The sequence below is a fragment of the Primulina huaijiensis genome, chromosome 8 (assembly GCF_012295235.1).
Source record: "Primulina huaijiensis isolate GDHJ02 chromosome 8, ASM1229523v2, whole genome shotgun sequence".
Classification (NCBI taxonomy): Eukaryota; Viridiplantae; Streptophyta; class Magnoliopsida; order Lamiales; family Gesneriaceae; genus Primulina; species Primulina huaijiensis.
In genome coordinates, this window is record NC_133313.1 from 1,284,725 (window position 1) to 1,304,745 (window position 20,021).

The 20,021-nt window shown below is 35.7% G+C and overlaps 3 protein-coding genes across 4 annotated transcripts; 1 reads left to right on the forward strand and 2 right to left on the reverse strand.

The window, feature by feature from the left end:
- The first annotated feature begins 478 nt into the window (after positions 1–478).
- LOC140983031 (uncharacterized) lies at positions 479–6,571 on the forward strand. Its single transcript, XM_073449900.1, has 11 exons — positions 479–936; positions 1,167–1,209; positions 1,456–1,509; positions 2,114–2,177; positions 3,855–3,911; positions 4,135–4,241; positions 4,334–4,372; positions 5,295–5,383; positions 5,464–5,542; positions 6,040–6,087; positions 6,189–6,571. The coding sequence occupies exons 1-11, from the start codon at positions 743–745 to the stop codon at positions 6,267–6,269; spliced, it is 855 nt and encodes a 284-aa protein (XP_073306001.1). The 5' UTR covers positions 479–742; the 3' UTR covers positions 6,270–6,571.
- An 866-nt stretch (positions 6,572–7,437) lies between these two features.
- Positions 7,438–11,369, reverse strand: LOC140983403 (putative pentatricopeptide repeat-containing protein At1g68930). Of its 2 annotated transcripts, none has more exons than XM_073450449.1 (2): positions 8,882–11,369; positions 7,438–8,307 (listed from the first exon to the last, which is right to left on the reverse strand). In XM_073450449.1, exon 1 carries the CDS (start codon positions 11,277–11,279, stop codon positions 9,003–9,005), a length of 2,277 nt encoding a protein of 758 aa, XP_073306550.1. In that variant the 5' UTR covers positions 11,280–11,369; the 3' UTR covers positions 7,438–8,307; positions 8,882–9,002. The 2 variants fall into 2 exon arrangements, with proteins under 2 accessions (XP_073306550.1, XP_073306551.1); XM_073450450.1 differs by lacking the exon at positions 7,438–8,307 and adding an exon at positions 8,314–8,569.
- A 1,128-nt stretch (positions 11,370–12,497) lies between these two features.
- Positions 12,498–19,074, reverse strand: LOC140982546 (SNF2 domain-containing protein CLASSY 1-like). Its single transcript, XM_073449101.1, has 7 exons — positions 18,460–19,074; positions 18,282–18,334; positions 17,378–17,491; positions 17,025–17,278; positions 15,045–16,481; positions 14,810–14,965; positions 12,498–14,602 (listed from the first exon to the last, which is right to left on the reverse strand). The coding sequence occupies exons 3-7, from the start codon at positions 17,457–17,459 to the stop codon at positions 12,629–12,631; spliced, it is 3,903 nt and encodes a 1,300-aa protein (XP_073305202.1). The 5' UTR covers positions 17,460–17,491; positions 18,282–18,334; positions 18,460–19,074; the 3' UTR covers positions 12,498–12,628.
- Between the last annotated feature and the right edge of the window lie 947 nt (positions 19,075–20,021).

Below are 20,021 nucleotides of genomic sequence, written 5' to 3' on the forward strand. Positions count from 1 at the left end.
ATTTAAAAGTAAGTGTCTTGATGAATTGTTCACAAAAAATAATAAAAATTAGATTATATATATATTTTTAAAAAAACTTGGCCTCGCCTTCAACCGAAACGAGCTGGACCGTTTTGAACGGCCGTCAAACGAGTCACTAAAATTGTAACTCAACCTACCTACTTTTATGGTCACCAGAAAAATATCGAATCGAAAATTTGATGGATCAGATTAAACAAATCGAACTAATTGCAAAATTATTTAATTTGTATTAGAAATAATTGAATTTGAGCCAAAATCTTGTACACCCGACTTTTTTAAAACTGAATCCAAACCCAAATTGTTTGGTTCGATAATTTATTAATAGTTCGCGAGTTTTAATATTTATTAATACGATATGCTCCATATTAAATGAATATATTTAGAATCATTTAGACTTTTTTTTTCATGTGATGGTCCAAATAATTTTTAAGCATCTTCGAATATTGGAGCTTGAATACACTTGTCCAAAAACCGATTTGATTCGACCGAGATCAATGCACTTCGACCACAGATTTTCGTTTGGGCCTTTTTGTGAGCTATTGCAAGCCCGTTGGGATCCTCGCGTAACGGTGCACCAAAATGGCATCTTCAAAATCTTGATCTTGCTTCAGCATGAAAATTTTCTGGATTTGTTTCGCTCAGCAAATGATTATTTAGCAAGATTATATTAGTGAGTAAATCATCAAAATTAGTTCTCGGCTATGAGATTCTTGGAGCAGAAATGAAAATTGGTAGCATTTCTCTGAATCCTCAGTTTCTCATTTTGGTCTTAGTGACAACGATTCTCAACGGAATCTGCCTCGATTCGGTGTCAGCTGTGTGTGAATTTAGTGTTAAGGATAAGAATAAACTGTACAATTACAGCTTGGCCGCTCCTCTCCGTAAATTTCCCCATGGAATCCGCAGCGAAGATGGGTAATTCCTGAATCTGTGTATAATGTACTTGCATATTTGTATAAGCCCATATAATCATGCACGGAAACTTGTTTGGAATTTGGAGTCAGATGGGTGGAGGATTTTGTTCAAAGATAACCTTTTTCTGGCGCATTGAGTGCGAAATAACACCTTAAAATGGGTGAAAAAAGGGGCTGTCCATTGAATTTGTTCAGCTATCGATTTACCTATTTGGTAATTTTGTATGTCAGGTTTTATAAAGTGTCAGCTAATGGGACTGTGCTCTGGTTTCAGGTTTGCTCTATCAGGTCTCTATATGGTTTTTATATGTTTATTCTGTGAAATTTTCTGTTGCTTGCGTTAGAAATATTCATGTTATATCCTGTATGATTTAGCTGTGGTATACAACGGTTTTATGTGCTAAATCCAGTAGATTGGTATTTGGATGCCCCGACAATAGAAGAATAGCTTGATAATGATTGAGTTTTGAATTTGATACTTCTGGCATTTGATGCAATTTTTGTCATCTATTTGGTGCAGCTTTGCGGTTCGATGATATTCAACCATGATCCTCCTATGTGTGTTGGTTGTAAGGTGAGAACTTTCTAAAAACATAGTTGTTTTATTATACTCCTTTGTGGCGATAGTTTGGTTTTAATTGGATTATATTTTCTTTCTTTTGACCCGAGATTTGCCACGCCCTGGTTGAACTGCGTCATTGTTTCTGCTCTTTTGGTGTGCTTTTTTGAAAACAAGACCAATTTGGAAAGCTTTTCCACTGTAAATTTCACGTCTGACTGACAGTTGAAGGGAATAGTAACAAAATTGACGAACAGAGCTCATTTAGATTGAATATGCGTTGGGTAACTTATGGCAATCTGGTGAGAGACCACTGAAGAATCAAATTTTCAAATGCATAGAAATCAGTGCTTCAAGGAACTGATTATTCTACTGAAATTGTGGTAATCACCAGATATAAAAGCTCAACTAAATATGGAATATATTACTTGGAATGTCATAATTGTTCTTGAAACACTTTACTATAAATTATTGTTATTCTCCCTGTTTGTCTTAACCTTATAAGTTTTTCCAGCTAACTTTGCGTCACCAAATTGGGCATGTGTTTTTATCATTCCAATTTAGGCGTGGAAGACAGAAGAATGAGTATCTGCTGAAAGTACAATCTTTACTTGTGTAGGACTGTGGTGGTTCATCACGCTGTGGCATGGGTTGCAGTGCACTTGTGTCTAACAAAATAGAAGGTAAACACTTATAAATCAAGTTCTACTTTGGCATGTTTCTCTTATTAATTGTAGGAAAATCTGACTACTAGATGACATTGAACTTATACACTGGATTTGTGAATAAAATAATGTTTTAATGATTGAAAGAGGTCACTCAAATTTGTGCCAAGGCAGCAAATTTATTTCAAGATCTTCACTTATAACATCCCTGACTTCTAAAGTTGGGTGGTCTACACTTTCTTTATCGCTTGTGGTGATCCCTGAAATAGAAATTAAAAATAATACAAGTGTTTTAATGCCCTGACTTAGTTATTTCTCTATATTTATAGAAGCACTAACAGTTAATTCATGTCATGTCAAAATGGTTATATACCCGTCCTCATTTCATATATAACGCCATTTTCCCTGATATTGACCTATCTTTACTTGAAAAGATAAATGGGTTTTTGGAACTTGCACCATATAAATAGAGCGTTTTTTCACAATAAATCATCTGATCAGATTATTCATTTGGGCAGATTCCACCCGTGAGAATTTATATCCTTTGTGCATTACTACCTCTCACATAATCATGCATCTAAACCTCAATTTTTAGCCCCTCAATTTCATGAATTTCTATTTGACTCACGATTTCAATAAATAAATAAATCAAGGACTAAATCTTATATATATTTAAATATTTTGAAAAATTACCTAAAATCCAATAAGAGACTTTACAAATTATTTATTTAGTTGAAAACGATATGGTGGCAATTGGTCACAAGCTATGCATGACTATTTGGAAAAGAAAAACACTGTTGTCATAATATTTACACTGAAAAGATGTAATTATATGCTTGCTAAGTTATATAAATAAAGTCTATTTTCTTTAGTTGTTAAAAACTTAACAATACAATAAAAATCAAGTAATTGACTCTAAAATATTATTATATTTTGGTGTGGAATGATAAAATTTTATTATTATTTTAAATCAATTATAGTTTACTTTTTTGAAGTTTGATTTTAATAGGCTATATATTCAAATCTATTTATTTTAATTTAACTATATATTATTTTACATACAATTAATCATGTAAAATTTATTATTATTTAAATATTTATTGCTAACAATCACATTTTTTTAATTAAACTCTTGTTTTTTAATCAAGGGAAATTTAGAAAAACGATTGCCAAAATCTGCTATAATGGATATTTTATTGCGATAAAAGAATGGGTTTTTTAGAGGCAAAAAAAACTAGTGCGGTTTTTTGTTTTTAAAATATTTTTGTTTGGGTTCTAGTAAATTTTCTAATTCTTTACTTCTTTAATATAAAAAATTGTCATTGATTTAAAAAAGTTTATCTAGAAATTGGTATTTTCATAAAAAATGGTGAGATTGCTCTTGAAAAAGGACTGGGATATTAGAATTAGATACAAGATTCTGTAGAAGTGTGTGATTTGCAAAGGATGTATTTTCGGCTGTGGAAATCTGCCGTAGAAAATAATGTAAGGTTGCATTGTGAAAAAATGCTATATTAATATGGTGCAAGCATGGAATCTAAAGATTCACGCCCTTGATTTCATACTTTGAGCTTGCAATTTCTAAGATACACTCTGACAAGAAGTATGCAATGAAATTTATAATTCCTTATGCCTGGACTTAAACTATTTAATCATTATTAGAAATTTGATTTCAGATTGATACTTTTCCTGTAGGTTATCCAGTATGTACAACTCTTGGTCTTTCATCGACCATGCTCATGGATGTCATCGGTCAGTTCATATTCTCTTCCATCCTAATAGAAATAAGAGAGGAACCCAATTTTCTTGATTTGATTGAATGCTTTCTAGCCTTTTTGGATTGGCAATTTCACGGCCAACATGGCTATATGTTTACTTATTGGTTGAACACTTGAACTGAGTGTTGTCTTCACTGATGCTGTCGAGAAAATTCATTACATGACAACTTTTTTCCCCAATTACTGATTTGTAACAGATAGAAAGAACCCTCATACGGGGATCACTGTTAAGATGACGAATAATGGCCCGAAGCATAACTGTTCTCTCTCGGTATCTGTTATATGTAAATCAAATGGAGTCCAAGTATGGTATTTTTCTGTTATTATATTGTCTGAAATCTTTATATTCTATCCAAACTAATTTGGCTTTCTGGCCCTCAAATTGGTATTTCACAGGCTCCACAGACATTTGAAACTGTTGGGTTTTGTGATTATGTAAGCTTCTGAATATAATGTGGAGTTTCATTCAGTAATTGTGCAGTTGCTGATTTCCTTAATGCATCTTTACTTGTTCAGTTAAATTATTTTGCAACAGTCATGACTTAGTTTGATAGGAGCATATGTTACTTTATGTTAATTCTACATAATTCATTTCTGGTGAAATGGAAACTCCACAACGCCAAGTGTTTGTTTTGTGCTTATGGTAAGTATCTGACGCATAACATTGTCCTTTTAAAATGCCATTGGCTTGAACTTTTTTACTGTAACGAGCAGATATAACCCTTCGATCTTCACTTCAAACTCGGGTGACTCAAACTGCAAAGTGGGACTGTGGAAGGGTGGAATTGGTAGCACAAGTTTGTCACATACCTTTAAAAGCAACAAACATTGTCCCTAATACTAAATTCTCCTAGAATAAACATGTCCCTCGTGTTAAAAATTCTCTGAGAATCTGGATGCTTAAATGAAGGTTGAGAAGTAGTAGATGAGCTAATAATAGTTGTGGGAGATATAGATTGTCATTTAATTGAAGAGAGCATTTAAAAAATCCCGTGGACCCAATCGTTTCTCACTATAGCCTCACTTTCTAATATTGTCCCTTCTCTACGATAACTGTTGGGAAGGAACAGTTGTCTTTTCTTATTATTCTCCTTATTGAGAATATCAGATGGACCAATATCATAATGATATACAGATTTTTAGGATCGTGATTGCAGTTCTATATGTTCACAACACCTCCTTTATTAGGAAATTCATACTCTAAACTTTACAACTCAACACTGTTTTTTGTCAAGTAGTTTGATTTTTTTCATATAAAAGGACGGCAGTATTTTAGAGGATTAATTTTTGGTAAATGATTGCTGATGCGTGCATGAATAATTGTAGTTTCGAAGTTTTTTACTCTTTTATTTGACAGACTGCAGAACTGAAACATCCATCGGGCTGTGCCAAGATTATATCGTCTCATGGTAGCGGATTGGGCTGGTTTGGTACCTTAATGATCATGTATTGGTTTTGAGTGTAAAATCTTTTAAGTTTTGTACTTTCAATAAAAGTTTGTGTAGCCTTTTTAATTTAATTTTCAGAGTCTTATGTCTCTTTGGAGTTTACCTGCTGGCTGGTGCAGTTTACCGGTACTACTTCCTGCGAATTCGTGGTATAGATGTACGTGGCACCTCTGTAGCTTTCTATTATTGCGGACTCTGTTTATCCTGAGTATCAATCAGCATCATATTATTATTTTTTTCGCGAGTCTCAAAATAACTGTAAGAGCATACCAAAATGATTGCTTTTAATGATGTTATCCGAGGAGAACAGTATGTTGATTATTGGCATGCATCTGTTTTGTTTTACTACGCCCTTTAGGTGATGTATAGTTTCTCTATTTATTTTTTTTTGTAGTTTTTCTCATTTCTGGTTCATCATTTTCTGGACTTATATTTTGTGCCTACCATGAAGGGAAAGTACGCTTCCTGTTTTTCACCTCTTGAACATCATCTTGTGGGGCAGCATTCTTTATGCTGGATGTTGTGTGTATAAAACATAGCCTTTCTACCAATCGCAGGAGCACATATTCTCGTGATATAAAAAATTAATTTTGCACGTAGCCAGTTTGAGTCGATACACTGCTTCTGTTGAAATTAATATAACTTGTTCGACAGGTCATTCCCAACTTGGAATTTTGGTCTAGCTTACCGCAGAGAGTACAGGTACTTCTGCTATGAGACTTCTGTCTTAAAATTATGTATTTATCACTTTATGTTTATACACACATACCTACATGCTTAAATTTTTCTTATGTTTTTTCCAGAGAGTGTATTTCTCATTGGTTCAAAGATTCAGAGGACCTTCAGTGGGTTACAGGAGCTCTTATTCTCCAGTCAATTTTTGATTAGTTACAAAAATCTGAAAACTTTCCAAGGATGGAAATGATACAAGCTTCACAGATCAATTCGATGGATGAGCATTGGCCACTATGCGATGCATACTCTTTAGTCCACAGTATGTTTTTTGGGTCCTGGCTTCATGCTTGTGAGACAACTGCTGAATTGGTTCTAATTTGTTACCCATGTCAAAGAAGGTGGTCAAGTTCTTGGATAAGATGATCGCATTCTTTGTAGCGAATGCAGTAACATTTAAACTTTGAGAATGCTACCAGCATGTTTATCTTCAGTGGATCGTAGATTTGGTATACTTTCGGCTAGTCATTTCTTTTTCTTTCTTTTTTTAAATAGGGATATTTGGGAATATCGACCTGATAAACCATTTTTTTATAAAAAAAACCTTCGCAAGTGTATTTGAAATACACCGCAGAAAGTCATTATTTTTTTAAAATGATTAACAAAATACCCTAAAAAAATATCATCCTTGAGGTTATTATGTTATATTACTGTTATAATTTTATCTGAGGACGGGAACTGGAACGGGAACGGGAACGGTGTTCATTCCACTATATCAACATCATCATGTATTTTTCTAGCGATATCAAGAACATGAATGGAGACCGAGCTTGTAGCCTAATAGTCTCATCTCCTGTCGGATTAGCCGGTTCTCTCGGGTTCGATCCCCCCTCTCCGCGTGAGTTGTGATAAATAAAAAAAAAAAGAACATGAACGGAGGTGAATGTTAAATTTTAACACTGGACAATTAGAATAGATCAATCAAGGTACTACCGGAACAGATGATTGTACCATCAATTTTGGCTAAATTTTCAGCGGTTTGCGCATCTCACATTTGCATTGACAAACTATAGTTGAGCAATATTGGGATAAATCTAGTAAACCAATCCGATTTGATTTGGTATCAAAAATTCTACCTGTTTGGTAGTTGGGATTTTAATTTTTGAAAAGCAGACGATCTTTGGAGTCAGCTTGATTCAGCTTTTGCCGGTGTTTTTATTTAAAAAAAAGTTGAAGCATATATTATAATTAAATAAATGTCGTGATTTTGTTTTTGTTTTTAAACAGAAGTAGAAATTGATCTTGAAATTCATAATTTCTAGCTTCTCAAAAAGTATTTTTTTAAGTTTTATTTTAAAATAACTTTTGTTGGTCCGTCCCTTTTCCAACCAAACGAACTCTAAAAGCTGGGAACAAAATTTACACATCCGAAAACAACATAAATGAGTTGCAATGATATCATATTGCAAGCACAACGAACAAGCTTTCTGCCTATATCAGTGGGTCTAAAAAGTTTGTAAAACGACTTGTTTATGCTAAGATTTACCATTCAGATTGCTGACTGAACTAGTGTGAGCACTGTAATGGAGCCCTTTGATCACTAACAGCAACAATGCCTATGGTAATACGAAGAAAGAAACAGAAATGCCAGCTGATACCCTGACACAGCTGGGTGCCGCCACATAACACATCAGCTAGGTCATCTCCTTCTTTCTCTTTTCTCGACACCTGGGGATGGATCACCGATCACTCCGTTAAGAATAAAGTATGGTTAATGACCAGTCGACCTCACACCTAGCAGGCTCCTTCTACCTGATCCCCAAGTGCCGATCTTGCCAAAGAGTCACCAAATTCCTAACAATAAAAGATGGCAGCTAACTTGCTGAGACTGCTGAAAATATCCCACACCGCAGGGGAATCAACAGGTTGACTGAGAGGGACAACTCATTGCTCAACTGATCGCCACCTGACATAGGTAGTTATTATCCCAGAAAATCTGAGATATTGCTACCAGTTTGTTTAAATAGTTAGATATGTCTCATTTACATTAATCAGCATACTTGCAAAAACCCCTTATCTTAGAAAACCCAGTTTTTTTACTTGATCATCGGAAAATTCTCATTTGGCAATACTTTCAGCGCTCTCTCTACGTTTGCTTGTCAACTGCAGGTATCTCGGAGATAGCTAGAGCACCAGCCCAGTGCCATATCACCGGCAAAACTGCTAATGTGGAGTTGAATCATAATGAATCTGCAGGAACAAAACTAGCCATTAGAATCTTGCAGCACAAGACTCAATGATTGAACGAATCGGAATCCACCCAAAAAATCTAATTTATAGTTTAAGAGCTTAAAACACTGTACTTAACCAATAAATTGCAGGACTGCATTCCAAGTGAAGATTTCATAGGGGAGAAAAAGATCTTGCATCAGAAAGTACATTGGTATGGATCAGGAAGTTACCTGCATTTCCTTTTTCCCCTACTCTTTTCCTCTCTTCCCAGATAATCAATCTTGATTTTAAGAACAAAGTTTTCATTAAACATTAAGATGTTTTGTCTAGACCAAATAAACAAAAACCAAATGAATGTATACCAAACAGCTAAAAATTATACACCAGATGAAAACAGGTATATAAACGTTTACAACAAGAAACGAATATAGTTGTTGAGTTTTATATGTCCTTCATCAAGCCATGTCCCCAAAGCAGTAATCTACCAGACCCCGCATTACTAAATCAAAATCCGAATAAGTACTAAGAAACATGATAAATTTAAAAGAAACGGCGATCAATAACCAAAACGTTAATACTAATAAAAACACACCTGTATCTCCAACCTCAACATCAGTTCAGAAAAGGCTACCTTTTCTTATTCTGACTTAAATGATGCGGATAACTATTGCACATATGATCCCAGACACCTTTTAAAATACGATTAAGTTCCACTACCAAAAGTCTCCACAAGAACATTTTCCATCTTTGAATAAATGGAACCGTACAGCATCTCTTACAAGTATTTCTCTTTCTGTGATCTTTGATATGATTTTAGTCGCGTTGTGGCAGTCATTACATACGCGAAGGTTTTTCACTACTTTTATGGGTAGTCCAGGAGGGATAAAAATTAAACCAAATGCAATAGCAAGCTTTTCACTATGATGGTTCAGCATCTTTAATTTCTCGGATTCCTCTACATCGTGCAAAACAGACCTCATATCTGGCACGTATCCTTCCTCTGTCATTCTATCATTCAAATTTTCCAGCTTTTCATATATCTGATCAGAAAACGGGCTTGACTTGTCATCAGCAGAAAAAATGTGCACCTTCTTGTTATATTTGATCCAACTACATCCTGGCTCCTTTCTAACACCTTTATCTCTCATTCCTTTTCTAATCTGCGACACCTCGTCCCATTTGCCTTTAGCTGCATATATGCTGGCAAGCAATACATATCCAGCGGGGTTCTGTGGATCTAGTTTGAGAAGAGATTCCGCTGACCATTTACCTATTTCCAAATTTCCACGATTTCTGCATGAGCTCAGTAATGTAGCCCAACCAATCGCATCAGGAGAGCAAGGCATTTGAAGAATAAAGTTCTTCGCTTCTTCTAATCGTCCAGCTCGACTGTATAGATCAATCATACAAGTATAATGATCAAGAAAGGGCCTAATCCCATACTTTTCTGTCATTAATGAAAAATATTGGAGACCTTTCTCCACAGATCCTGCCCTAGCACATGCAGAAAGAACTCCAATAAAAGTAACTCCATCTGGTTGCAGACCATGAGTCAACATATTCTCAAACAAATCAATCGTTTCAGTGGCTTTCCCAAACTGCGCATAGCCTGATACCAAGGCAGTCCAAGATACTTCATCCCTCCATTTCATTTCATCAAACAATTGTTTGGACTCTTCTATGTTCCCACATTTGCCATACAGCGTCACAAGAGCATTGGAGACTGTAGTAAAGGAAATCAATCCTGAGACTAGTGCTTGAACATGAAACTGAGCTCCTTCTTCCAAGCTGGCAAGGCTGGCACAAGAACTTATCACACTGCCTAAAGTGAAATCGTCATGTTCAATGTTATTTCTTTGCATCTCACAAAATATCCGAACAGCATCCTCACTGTATCCATTCTGACCATATCCTACCAACATAGCAGTCCAAGAAACAACATTCTTGGATCCCATCTTCCTAAACAATAGCTCTGCATATTTGATGTTTCTACACTTTGAATACATATCAAGAAGGGCACTGGCAACAAAAATATTATCCAGATGATCAGTTCTGTTCACATAAGCATGAATCTGTTTCCCTTCTCTTGAAGCCGAAAGACCTCCACAAGCAGTTAAAATGCTTCCAAAAGTAAACTGATCCATGTCGAATCCCTTCAACCTCATTTCTCGGAATAAATCCATGGCTTCTCTGTCCATCCCATTCTGTGTTAATCCCGTAATCATTGTTGTCCAGGAAATCGAATCCTTCTCAGGCATACATCGGAATAAAACTTCTGACTCTTCCAACAATCCACACCTTAAAAAACCCATAAGCATTGTATTATACAAGACCACATTCCTCTCTTGTATCTCATCAAACACACGTTTTGCCTCACAAATTAAACCACATTTTGCATACATATCCACCAATGGACTCCCCAAAAATACGTACGAATTGAATCCGCATTTCACTACCTGCCCGTGAACAACCCCACCCAAACCAAACCAGCCCTTGTTCGACAGCATTACAATTACTGTGGAAAATGTAATTCTATTCAGATACTCAAACCCGTGTCTTAGCATTAGTTTATAAGTCTCCAACGCTTTCTCACTCAATCCACACTTTATATACCCCGAAATAATCAAGTTCCAGGAAACCCCATCTTTTCTTGGGATCAAACCAAACATCTCTTCCATTTTTCCAATGTCCCCAGACTTCGAGTAAGCGGAAAGAATGGTGTTCCACGAGAATAGGTTTGGCCTGGAAATTTTATCAAACACGTGGCGGGCATATTTAATCTCTTCGAGCTTATAATAAGCATTGATGAGGTTGTTCAGCAAAAAGGTTTCTGGGTTTATCAGGGATTTGATCATTCGACAATGGAGTCTTTTCGCTTGTTTTACACTCTGAATTTCGCAGCATTGCTTCAGTAATGTACAGTAATAATTGGAGATGCTGGACATGAAGCTGTGCAAGAATTGTTCTGGCGGGAAGATCAACGATGACATACATAGAATTATTGTACTTCCAAACACATTTTAATCTTTGTGTAAGAACACTTTAACTAAAAATTCATTTAAAATACATATCCAATATATATATATGAGGATTCAACTTTTAAGGGTTTATAAATTAAATTAACTATTACAAAAATGGAAAAAAAAATCGAAACTACGACAAAATGTGGGAAATTATATATTTGTAACAATCCAAGGAAAAAATTCCCGGATTCACTTTCGACTCCGAGTCTCCGAGGTATTATACCTCGGATTTTACGGTTTTTTTTTTTTTTTTTGGTAATGTTTTCTAGAAATGTTTTTATTTAAAAATAAAATAATTGTATCAGAGAAATATTTAACTCAATTTAAGTGATATACATTTAACTCAAGAGGTAGTAATACTAAACATTTTATTAACAAACTATATTATGTTGTAATTAAAGTTAGTATTAATCACTGGTAAATATTCTTTTAATATTTTATTACAAAATTTAAATGGAATATTTTTCATTAATAACATTGAATTAATTCGTCTAAATTTTATATTTTCTTTTTCTAATAAATATAAATAATGTAAATATATAAAATCCACCTCTAATCCAGACAAGTACCACATTCGACGTTCATATGTATTGTTAGACTCGCCTTAATTTGGTCTCGAAATTAGAATCAAAATCGAAAAACTTGTTATTTGTTTTTCGTTCGGAAAATTGAACCTTAAAAAACAATATTCAAAACTATTTTCTTGATCGATTTGATATTGACATAATTCTTTGACATAAACGTCGTCTATCATAAAATTAAACAACATTAACATCTCGAGTTCTGATTGAAGTCTTGGATTTAAGACTCAAGTATAACAACTCTCGTAACAAGATTATTTGTTAATGTTTATGTATAATATATTTTTATTTCAAATAATAAGTTTAGTTTTACTATTTTTCAACAAAATAAATATGACAAAAACTTGTGTGAGATCTCACGAGTCATATTTTGTGATACAAGTCTCTTATTTGAGTCATCCATGAAAAAATATTACTTTTTATGTTAATAGTATTACTTTTTATTGTGAATATCGGTAGAGTTGACCCGTCTCACAGAAGATTCGTGAGACCGTCTCACAATAGACTTACTCAATAAATATTTCTAAATATAAGATATAGTTACGGAAGAAAAGCGTATGAGCCTCTTCTTCTCTTCATGCCAAATATAAATATATTTATTCAAAAAAAAAAACTAAATATATTTCATATTTTTAAAAACAATTTAAAGAAGAGTTATTTCTCCAATCTTTTCCCATAAAAAAAACATTAGATAAACTAATAAAGGGTTCGGTTTATTGCAAAATGATAAATCTCTCAGTCACTGCATTTTGACATTTTCTTGAGCTTACCTTTCCCTCTAATCACATTCGAAGCTTTCTCATTCTTCATGATCCGATGAAACAAAGCAGCTCTATCTTCCTCAACGATTTCTCTCAGCAATTCATCCTCGATTTTCGGGGCTTGCCAATGGGATGGATCCTCGACATGTTCTTCACTAAAGATCATATCTGAAACCCACTCCTTCCAAGTCGTCCGGCTGTGTTTTTCTTCTTCCAACGTCCCCGTTGCCAACAGCTGGTATACGTAAACGACCTTATTCTGACCGGGTCGGAAAGCACGAGCAATTGCTTGCTTGCTCTTCGAAGGGTTCCATTCGGAATCAAGTAAAATAACCCGAGATGCAGCTGTCAAACTGATGCCTTCAGCACAAGCTGTTATCGAGGCGAGCATGACTTTTGATGGCCCTCCTGGCTCTTCAAATTTGTCCATTACTCGACCACGTTCAAAGAGTTCGATGTCGCCTTGGAGAACTAGCACTTCTCGACCCTTACGCCACCCGTAAAACCTCTCGAATATCTGCAGAAACAAGTTGATTGGGGCAATATTGTGGCAAAATATCAGCACCTTTTCGTTTCTCATTATGCATCGCGGAATGAGGTTCATGACAAATCGGACCTTTGAACCTGACTTCATATCAAACTTATATTGCTCAAGGTCGTCCAGCTCGTCCGAGCTACAATATTTACGAGAGCACAATGTAGTTTTTATCAACCAAGGATGGATTGCTGCGAGAGTTATTAACAACTCGAGTTCCAACGGAAATCCCTTGTACACTGGTCTTTGATTCTGAAGTTTTAACAAGATGTCTTGTTGAAGACTGGTGGATTTCATCATCAATGTGTAGCATTGTAAACCAGGGAGTCCATCCGAGCTTCCTCCCTCATAAACATCTATGAATTTACTCGTCAGTTTCTTTAAAGTCTTCAAAGCTTGAGCCCTTTCTTCTCCCTTATTCGAATCGATTTTCTTGGATATTTTATCGATCAGAAGCTTTCTTCCCCGGTTTTCGAGAGAATACTGTGTTTGTCGCTCTTTATTTCTCTTCTCGTACTTGGGATCCAGCTCCCTCAAAACCTCGTTCACAAAAACCGGTCTAGCCAAACAAAGGGTGTTGAAATATTCACCGAAATTATTCTGAAACAGCGTACCCGAAAGCAAAACACGAAGCCTCGTATTAACCTTCATCAACCCTTTCCTAAGTCTCGATTTCGTGCTCCTTGGATTATGCCCTTCGTCAAGTATCAAGATTCCGGGACATTGCTTCAGTAATTGAGCCATATATTTCCTATGGGCGTAATGCGAATCTTCACGAGTCAATGTTAAGAAAGACGTATAACCCATTAGTAGAATGCTCGGATGAGAAAGCCATTTCTGCATCTTTTCCAAGCAGTCGAGAACATGCAACACATCTTGATTGTGAGGAAGGCCCGGAGCTAACTTCAGTCTCTGCTTCAAAACTTCGCCTTTATATGTTTGACCACCATGGATCTGATAAACCGGGATCGGTACCTTCCACTTTATTATTTCTTTATACCATGTATATAGTGTTGTTTTTGGTGCAAGGACGAGTGGCCGAGATCCTGGAAACAATTTCAGGTAGCTTACAAGAAAAGCAATAATGAGCAAAGTTTTACCAGCTCCGGGAGTGTGGGAAATGACACAACCACCCCTTTTCTTTTTCTTCTTTTCCATTTGGGATGGCACCAAAGAACCAGCAATGTTTCGCCACAGGAATTCAAATGCTTTCTTTTGGTGGAACCTTAATTTAGGTTGGAGCTCGGGTATCAAGGCCCACACATTGTTTTCTCCTTGGCATTCAACCGAAAGTGTAACCGAGGAAGCGGGAATGCAAAATTTATCTAGTTCACCATGTTCACTTCTTTTACATTCTGAATCGTCGTCATCTGCAGTTTGATCCTTGTTTGAATTCAAGGGTACAGTGGATGACTGCAAGAGGAAAACAAATAGTGAGGATGTGAAATAAGTTTCGATACAATTACTTGAAACGAAATTTACCATGCAGTATTTTTAAAACAGCAATTTTTTATGATTCGGCTTCGATTAGCCAATCATCATACACATGTTATAACAAATCTAGGGCAGTAATAAATAAGTTGGCATCAAGGCGGTATGCGAAATCCAAACTTGACTTACAAATGGTGGTAAGAAATCCTTTATTTCAGTCTCCACAAATCCGCACAATTGGCAAACAGTTCCGATTTCCTCATTAAGCCGGAAATCGTGTTCACAGATGTGTTCGCTTTTCTCACTCGACTTTTTATCTTCAGGACTAGATTGGGCATTAGTATCCTGTAAAAAAATTTAACGAACATTGACAGCAACTTACATGTGTTTAGTACAAGCACCAATCAAGGTTGTAAAACTATACCTCGTTATCATCAAGGAGAAACCATGATGCCAGCGCAAGTTCCATTTCCTTCCACAACATGTCGATTTCCGAGATTTCTTCTTCATTATTAGCTACAGGTTTCTCCTCTCTTTCTATGTTATTCGGTACTTTCATCGACTGACACTCTTTCCAATGATCAACCACAGGGACCTGCTCTGGTTCATTTTTGAGAGTTTCATCTATGTTGATCATGCATCTACGGATCAACTCTCGGCATATTTGTGCACTTGCCGAACCCTTTCTAAAACTTCTCACATCATATATACTTTCTCTTACATAAACACAGTCCCTCGTTAAACTAACAGCATCACTATTTCTCCTGTGGTAGTGCTTACGAGAGCCCTTCCCTCCCCCACGACGACTACTTTCCACCTCCTTGAAGTTAAAATCAAATGTGTTCTTCTTATGTGCAGATGTCGAATCAGTCATTGCAAAGTATTTTGAAACCATTTCTCCTATATTTTTCGTCTGGTGTTCGGGGAATTTGAAATTTGGAAAATCTTGACCATCAAAATCTGAATCATTTTCTGCAGCTGTGCCTGAGGGCGTGACGGCATGTTGGTCTCGTTGAGCTCCCTTATTTACGGTTACAAATTCTTTTCGAGGATGCTTAGACAAACTCGATTTCATACTGCCATACATCTTTCGTTTATAAGACCTAACCCAATCTTCATCACCACCATGTTTTTGAAATTCATCATCAGCCTGAACCGAAAGTGCTAGGGGTATGTCATCATACTCATCTTCGTCCGAGAAAACATCATACTTTTTCCTCTTGCTTTCGCCTAACCTAGTCCCCACAAAGTCATAATCAAGATCACCAGGTCCCATATACCGATCTGGCTGTATGATTCGACGTTTCGACCTCCGTAACTCCGTTAAATCATATGAAGACAATGATTCATTTTCATGTCCATCATACCCGTCATCAAGGGCTTCTGGATCAAATTTTAAAATTACGGGGGTCAAGATCTCATTGTCCACATTGAAATTCAAGACATAAAAATGACTCTGAGGATTCTTTTCATCTTTCTCCCGGTTATGCTCAGAAATCTCGTATACAATGCGGTTCAGTAAAGACCTTATGTCAAACGCCGTTCGCTTCAGAATAGATGTAACAAGGAACCATGAAATATCGGTCAAGAATCTCCCTATAAACAGTTTAGCCCTCTGCAGTGAAAAACAGTCCTCAGTGTAGCTCCACCGAAAATAGTTAACATCGCAGGGTTTCTGTTCGAGTTTCTGAAGAACGTAGATCTGATCAATATTCAACAACCTTGTTTCTTTACTAAGTTTTTTGTTTCCCAGAATGATATCCGGGCCTTGGTCGATGTAGAAGCTGACATAGAACTGGCAAGTACACTCAGTATCATGAGGCTTCCTCTGGATAGACCTTATTTTCGCATCAATCCAGACCTACACCACAAAGAGAACAGTGACTTGAATAGAGCAATGAGACTAGCTATTTTCACGAAAAATATCCCCGAGGCAAGAGATGTATCCTTCAATATAACCTCCCAAAAATATAAGTTCATCGAATTTTCATATATTCGAACATACAATTCAAATTTTTATCCTACCTCATAATTTTTCTATTGTTATATTATATTCTAAAAGTCTATACATTATATTTTATAATTGGAAAGTACCTCACAAACAATCAAGAAACAAAATAAATATGATTGTCACGTCGATCACCTCATGTATCCTTACATTCCACATTACCTACTTAAAATAGATATCACATTGAAAAAACAAAACGAAAAATACATTCCATTCTTCTGTACAAACTCCAAAACAGCATTTAAATACAAAACTCGAAATTGCAAGAAATAAAACCAAACATTGCCATGATATTGCACGTTCTGAAAAAGCTAAGCGCATTTGAATTCTAGACTGTGACATATACATCAGGATAACAACATAACACCACTCGTCTATTGAAAAAATTGTACTTACGGGCTCGACATCTTTTTTCTCATCTTCATTATTTGAGTTGCCAGGAGTCCAGATCACGCATATATCAACTCCTTGTCTTAAGAATGCCGTGCAATCGAACAATGTCGCTTTTCTTGACTTCACACGAAGATGTGACATTGGAATGTCCTCTTCCACTACATTTCCGTTGAAAACAATATGCGTTGAGAAAGTTCCATCCCTAACTTTTAAACGCTCCACAGGGTGCCATGAATCACACCAAAATGCCTCAAAAGCTATAGAATCACAAAGACGTCAATTTTAAAAAAATAATTAAAAATCATGGAGTAGGGAATTAGATATCAAAGGAAAAATAGGCTAGAAATGAGACATACGATTTGGATCAAATGGATGGTTGCTTTCATATATGTTCTTCCTCTTCGAGATTCCTTCGTCACTGTGCGTCACAATCTCCATAACGAAAGAACTGCGATTTCAGCACTATCCACCTGCAGTTTTTGGCCAGCAGAGTGACACAAGTAAACTAATTGCTTATCAAGCAGATTCCTTTTATAGGTATCTGAGTACACATTTTAAAAAATTGTGGTCATTATAGAAACACCAGCTATCGAAGGACCATTCACCATGAAAAATAAAAGGTAAAATTCTATTTTACCAAATTCAAAATTCAGACAATATTTATTAGGACGTTAGAAATAACTCAAAACTGATGAATGCACAAATGGAAAAAATAAATTCAAGTTTCATCCCCCTATCAAATCTTGCGTCCACACCGTCTCTTAACTATATCCAAAGTAATAATGTAAGTTTTCTGAAAATTCAATCTTGTCACCCCATTACATTAAATTGCTCCTACTCGGCCCGGGTCACCCCTGCCCTCTGCTCCGAATTCTGTGCACTGACACCATTCCTACAAAATACATGTATTTCAAGAACCAATGGCTCTCATATTTAGACATCACGTATTCTGTTTTTGCTTAAATTTGCAATATCTTAGGCATACACAAGTCACAGAAAAAAGTCTTGAAACAAGAGTATAGAGATGGACACTATTATTTTTTTCACTAGAAATAAGTGAAAACATATGCATTCAGACCATATATGTATGCTGATGAATGCTGACATTAATGAGAGGCAAATTATTAATTAAACTTTCCCTTTAAAGATAAATAGCAGCACTTTCATCCCTGCGTTTTCCCTGGATTACCAACTGGGGAAAATATGCATTACCTAAAACGCTCCCAAACAGAAAACACTGAAAGCAGAACAAAAAATTACCAAATTCAGAAGAAAAAAAACCAGTGCTCAATCCCAGTTTTTCTCACCTTCCCCTACAAAATAAAAAACAAAAAATAATCATTAAAAATCCCAATGATCCTTGATCAGAAAAAAAAAATCAGTAACATAAGAACCAGTAATCACAAAAAATAGATTAATGGGTCCATCAAATCGTAACTGAAAACTGAAAATCCCGGGAAGAAAACCAATTCCAGCAATGGAGGAGGTTTTCAGTATATCGAGTAGCCATAAATGAAACCCAGAAAACCTCAGATGTATCCACCGAAATGTGAGTAAATTGGCTCAATAACAACGAGAGTGGCCCAAGCAGGCAAGCACTGACTGATGATGCAAAAATAAATGATGGGGGCAGTAAAAGAATTCAGTAAAAAATAAAGAAGAAAAAGACTGTAAAGACTTTCTTGGAGTCTCTGGATTTTGTCTGGCTTTCTGCATTAAAACCCGGAAAGAGATGCAGCAGGTGGTTGAAAAAAAGGTCATTGGAAGTCGCGCCGGGAGAAGCGGAGGGTCAAGATATCGAAATTCGATGGATCCAACGGTTGGAGTTGGTGGGTGGTGGGTCTCTGAGCTTGTGAAAAGGAGCACCACTACTCGAAAATGCCATGGATTCCCACAGAAAATTGAGGTTTTTTTCGTTCGCAAAATTGACTTTTTTTTTCTTGCGTCAGTTTGAGAATCTAAGAGGGTAAATTTCCCATTTCACCGTACAACGCAGCAGTAGTCGCCATTTCACTTCTTGGCTCAACTGCTGCTGTGACAGCGTTAGGTCATGCAAATATGTTCATGTGCCATTTTTGTTATGGGAGGATCACACAATTAGTGATTTCATAAATTAGGTGCTGCTATTTCACTATATGTCTATATAATTTTTATCGAAAAATCATGAAATCATCGTTAACAATTATTATCAACCGAATCTTCACGTCCGTTTTTCTCCGTCTTTCAGTGCCTGATCGTGCTCTATATAATTTTTATCGAAAAATCATGAAATCATCGTTAACAATTATTATCAACCGAATCTTCACGTCCGTTTTTCTCCGTCTTTCAGTGCCTGATCGTGCTCCTGCTGAAGTGGTTGACGACCTTTTGGTGCGAATTATAAAATGTGTTATCTGATCGTGGATTAAATACATTGATAAATATGTTAATGAAGCTGAATCGTGAATCATGAAATTACCGTTAATAATTTTTATCAATCAGATGATGATCCATTGAACACGTGGACGCGAACGGATGTAGTTAGCATCGTCCTTTAACGCTGTGTGAATGATCTCCCAAGTCGAGTCATCATAATTCAGTAATCGATAACGATCGAAAAATTAATCTAATATAAATCTCTAACTTGTGTTTAGAATAAATTATTGTGAGCAAAACACCTTCAATCCGAAGAATTTATAGCTGTTTTCGGATTCTCGTAATCTTTGTTTATTATTACAATTTAATAGATTGTCAAAATACACATTACAAAATCATTTAATGCTTTGGTCCCAACAAAAAAAAATCAAGTGGACCTACCATTTAAAAGAAATCACGTAAATCTATGCTAATAATATCTTATGATTTTGATATATCTGCTAAATATTTTATATTAGAGTAGGTATTTCATAAGACGGTCTCACAGATCTTTATTCGTGAGACGGATCAATCATGTTCATATTTACAATTAAAATTAATATATTTGACATAAAAAATAATATTTTTTTTTTGAAGATCCATATA

Excerpts from the sequence above, each read along its gene's own strand:
- LOC140983031 (XM_073449900.1), top strand. The coding sequence starts at position 743 with ATGAAAATTGGTAGCATTTCTCTGAATCCTCAGTTTCTCATTTTGGTC. Across the intron at positions 1,210-1,455 it reads GGACTGTGCTCTGGTTTCAG|CTTTGCGGTTCGATGATATT; the intron begins GTTTGCTCTATC and ends TATTTGGTGCAG. Across the intron at positions 1,510-2,113 it reads CTATGTGTGTTGGTTGTAAG|GACTGTGGTGGTTCATCACG; the intron begins GTGAGAACTTTC and ends TTACTTGTGTAG.
- LOC140983403 (XM_073450449.1), bottom strand. The coding sequence starts at position 11,279 with ATGTCATCGTTGATCTTCCCGCCAGAACAATTCTTGCACAGCTTCATG.
- LOC140982546 (XM_073449101.1), bottom strand. The coding sequence starts at position 17,459 with ATGGAGATTGTGACGCACAGTGACGAAGGAATCTCGAAGAGGAAGAAC. Across the intron at positions 17,279-17,377 it reads CCATCCATTTGATCCAAATC|CTTTTGAGGCATTTTGGTGT; the intron begins GTATGTCTCATT and ends GTGATTCTATAG. Across the intron at positions 14,966-15,044 it reads TTCTCCTTGATGATAACGAG|GATACTAATGCCCAATCTAG; the intron begins GTATAGTTTTAC and ends ATTTTTTTACAG.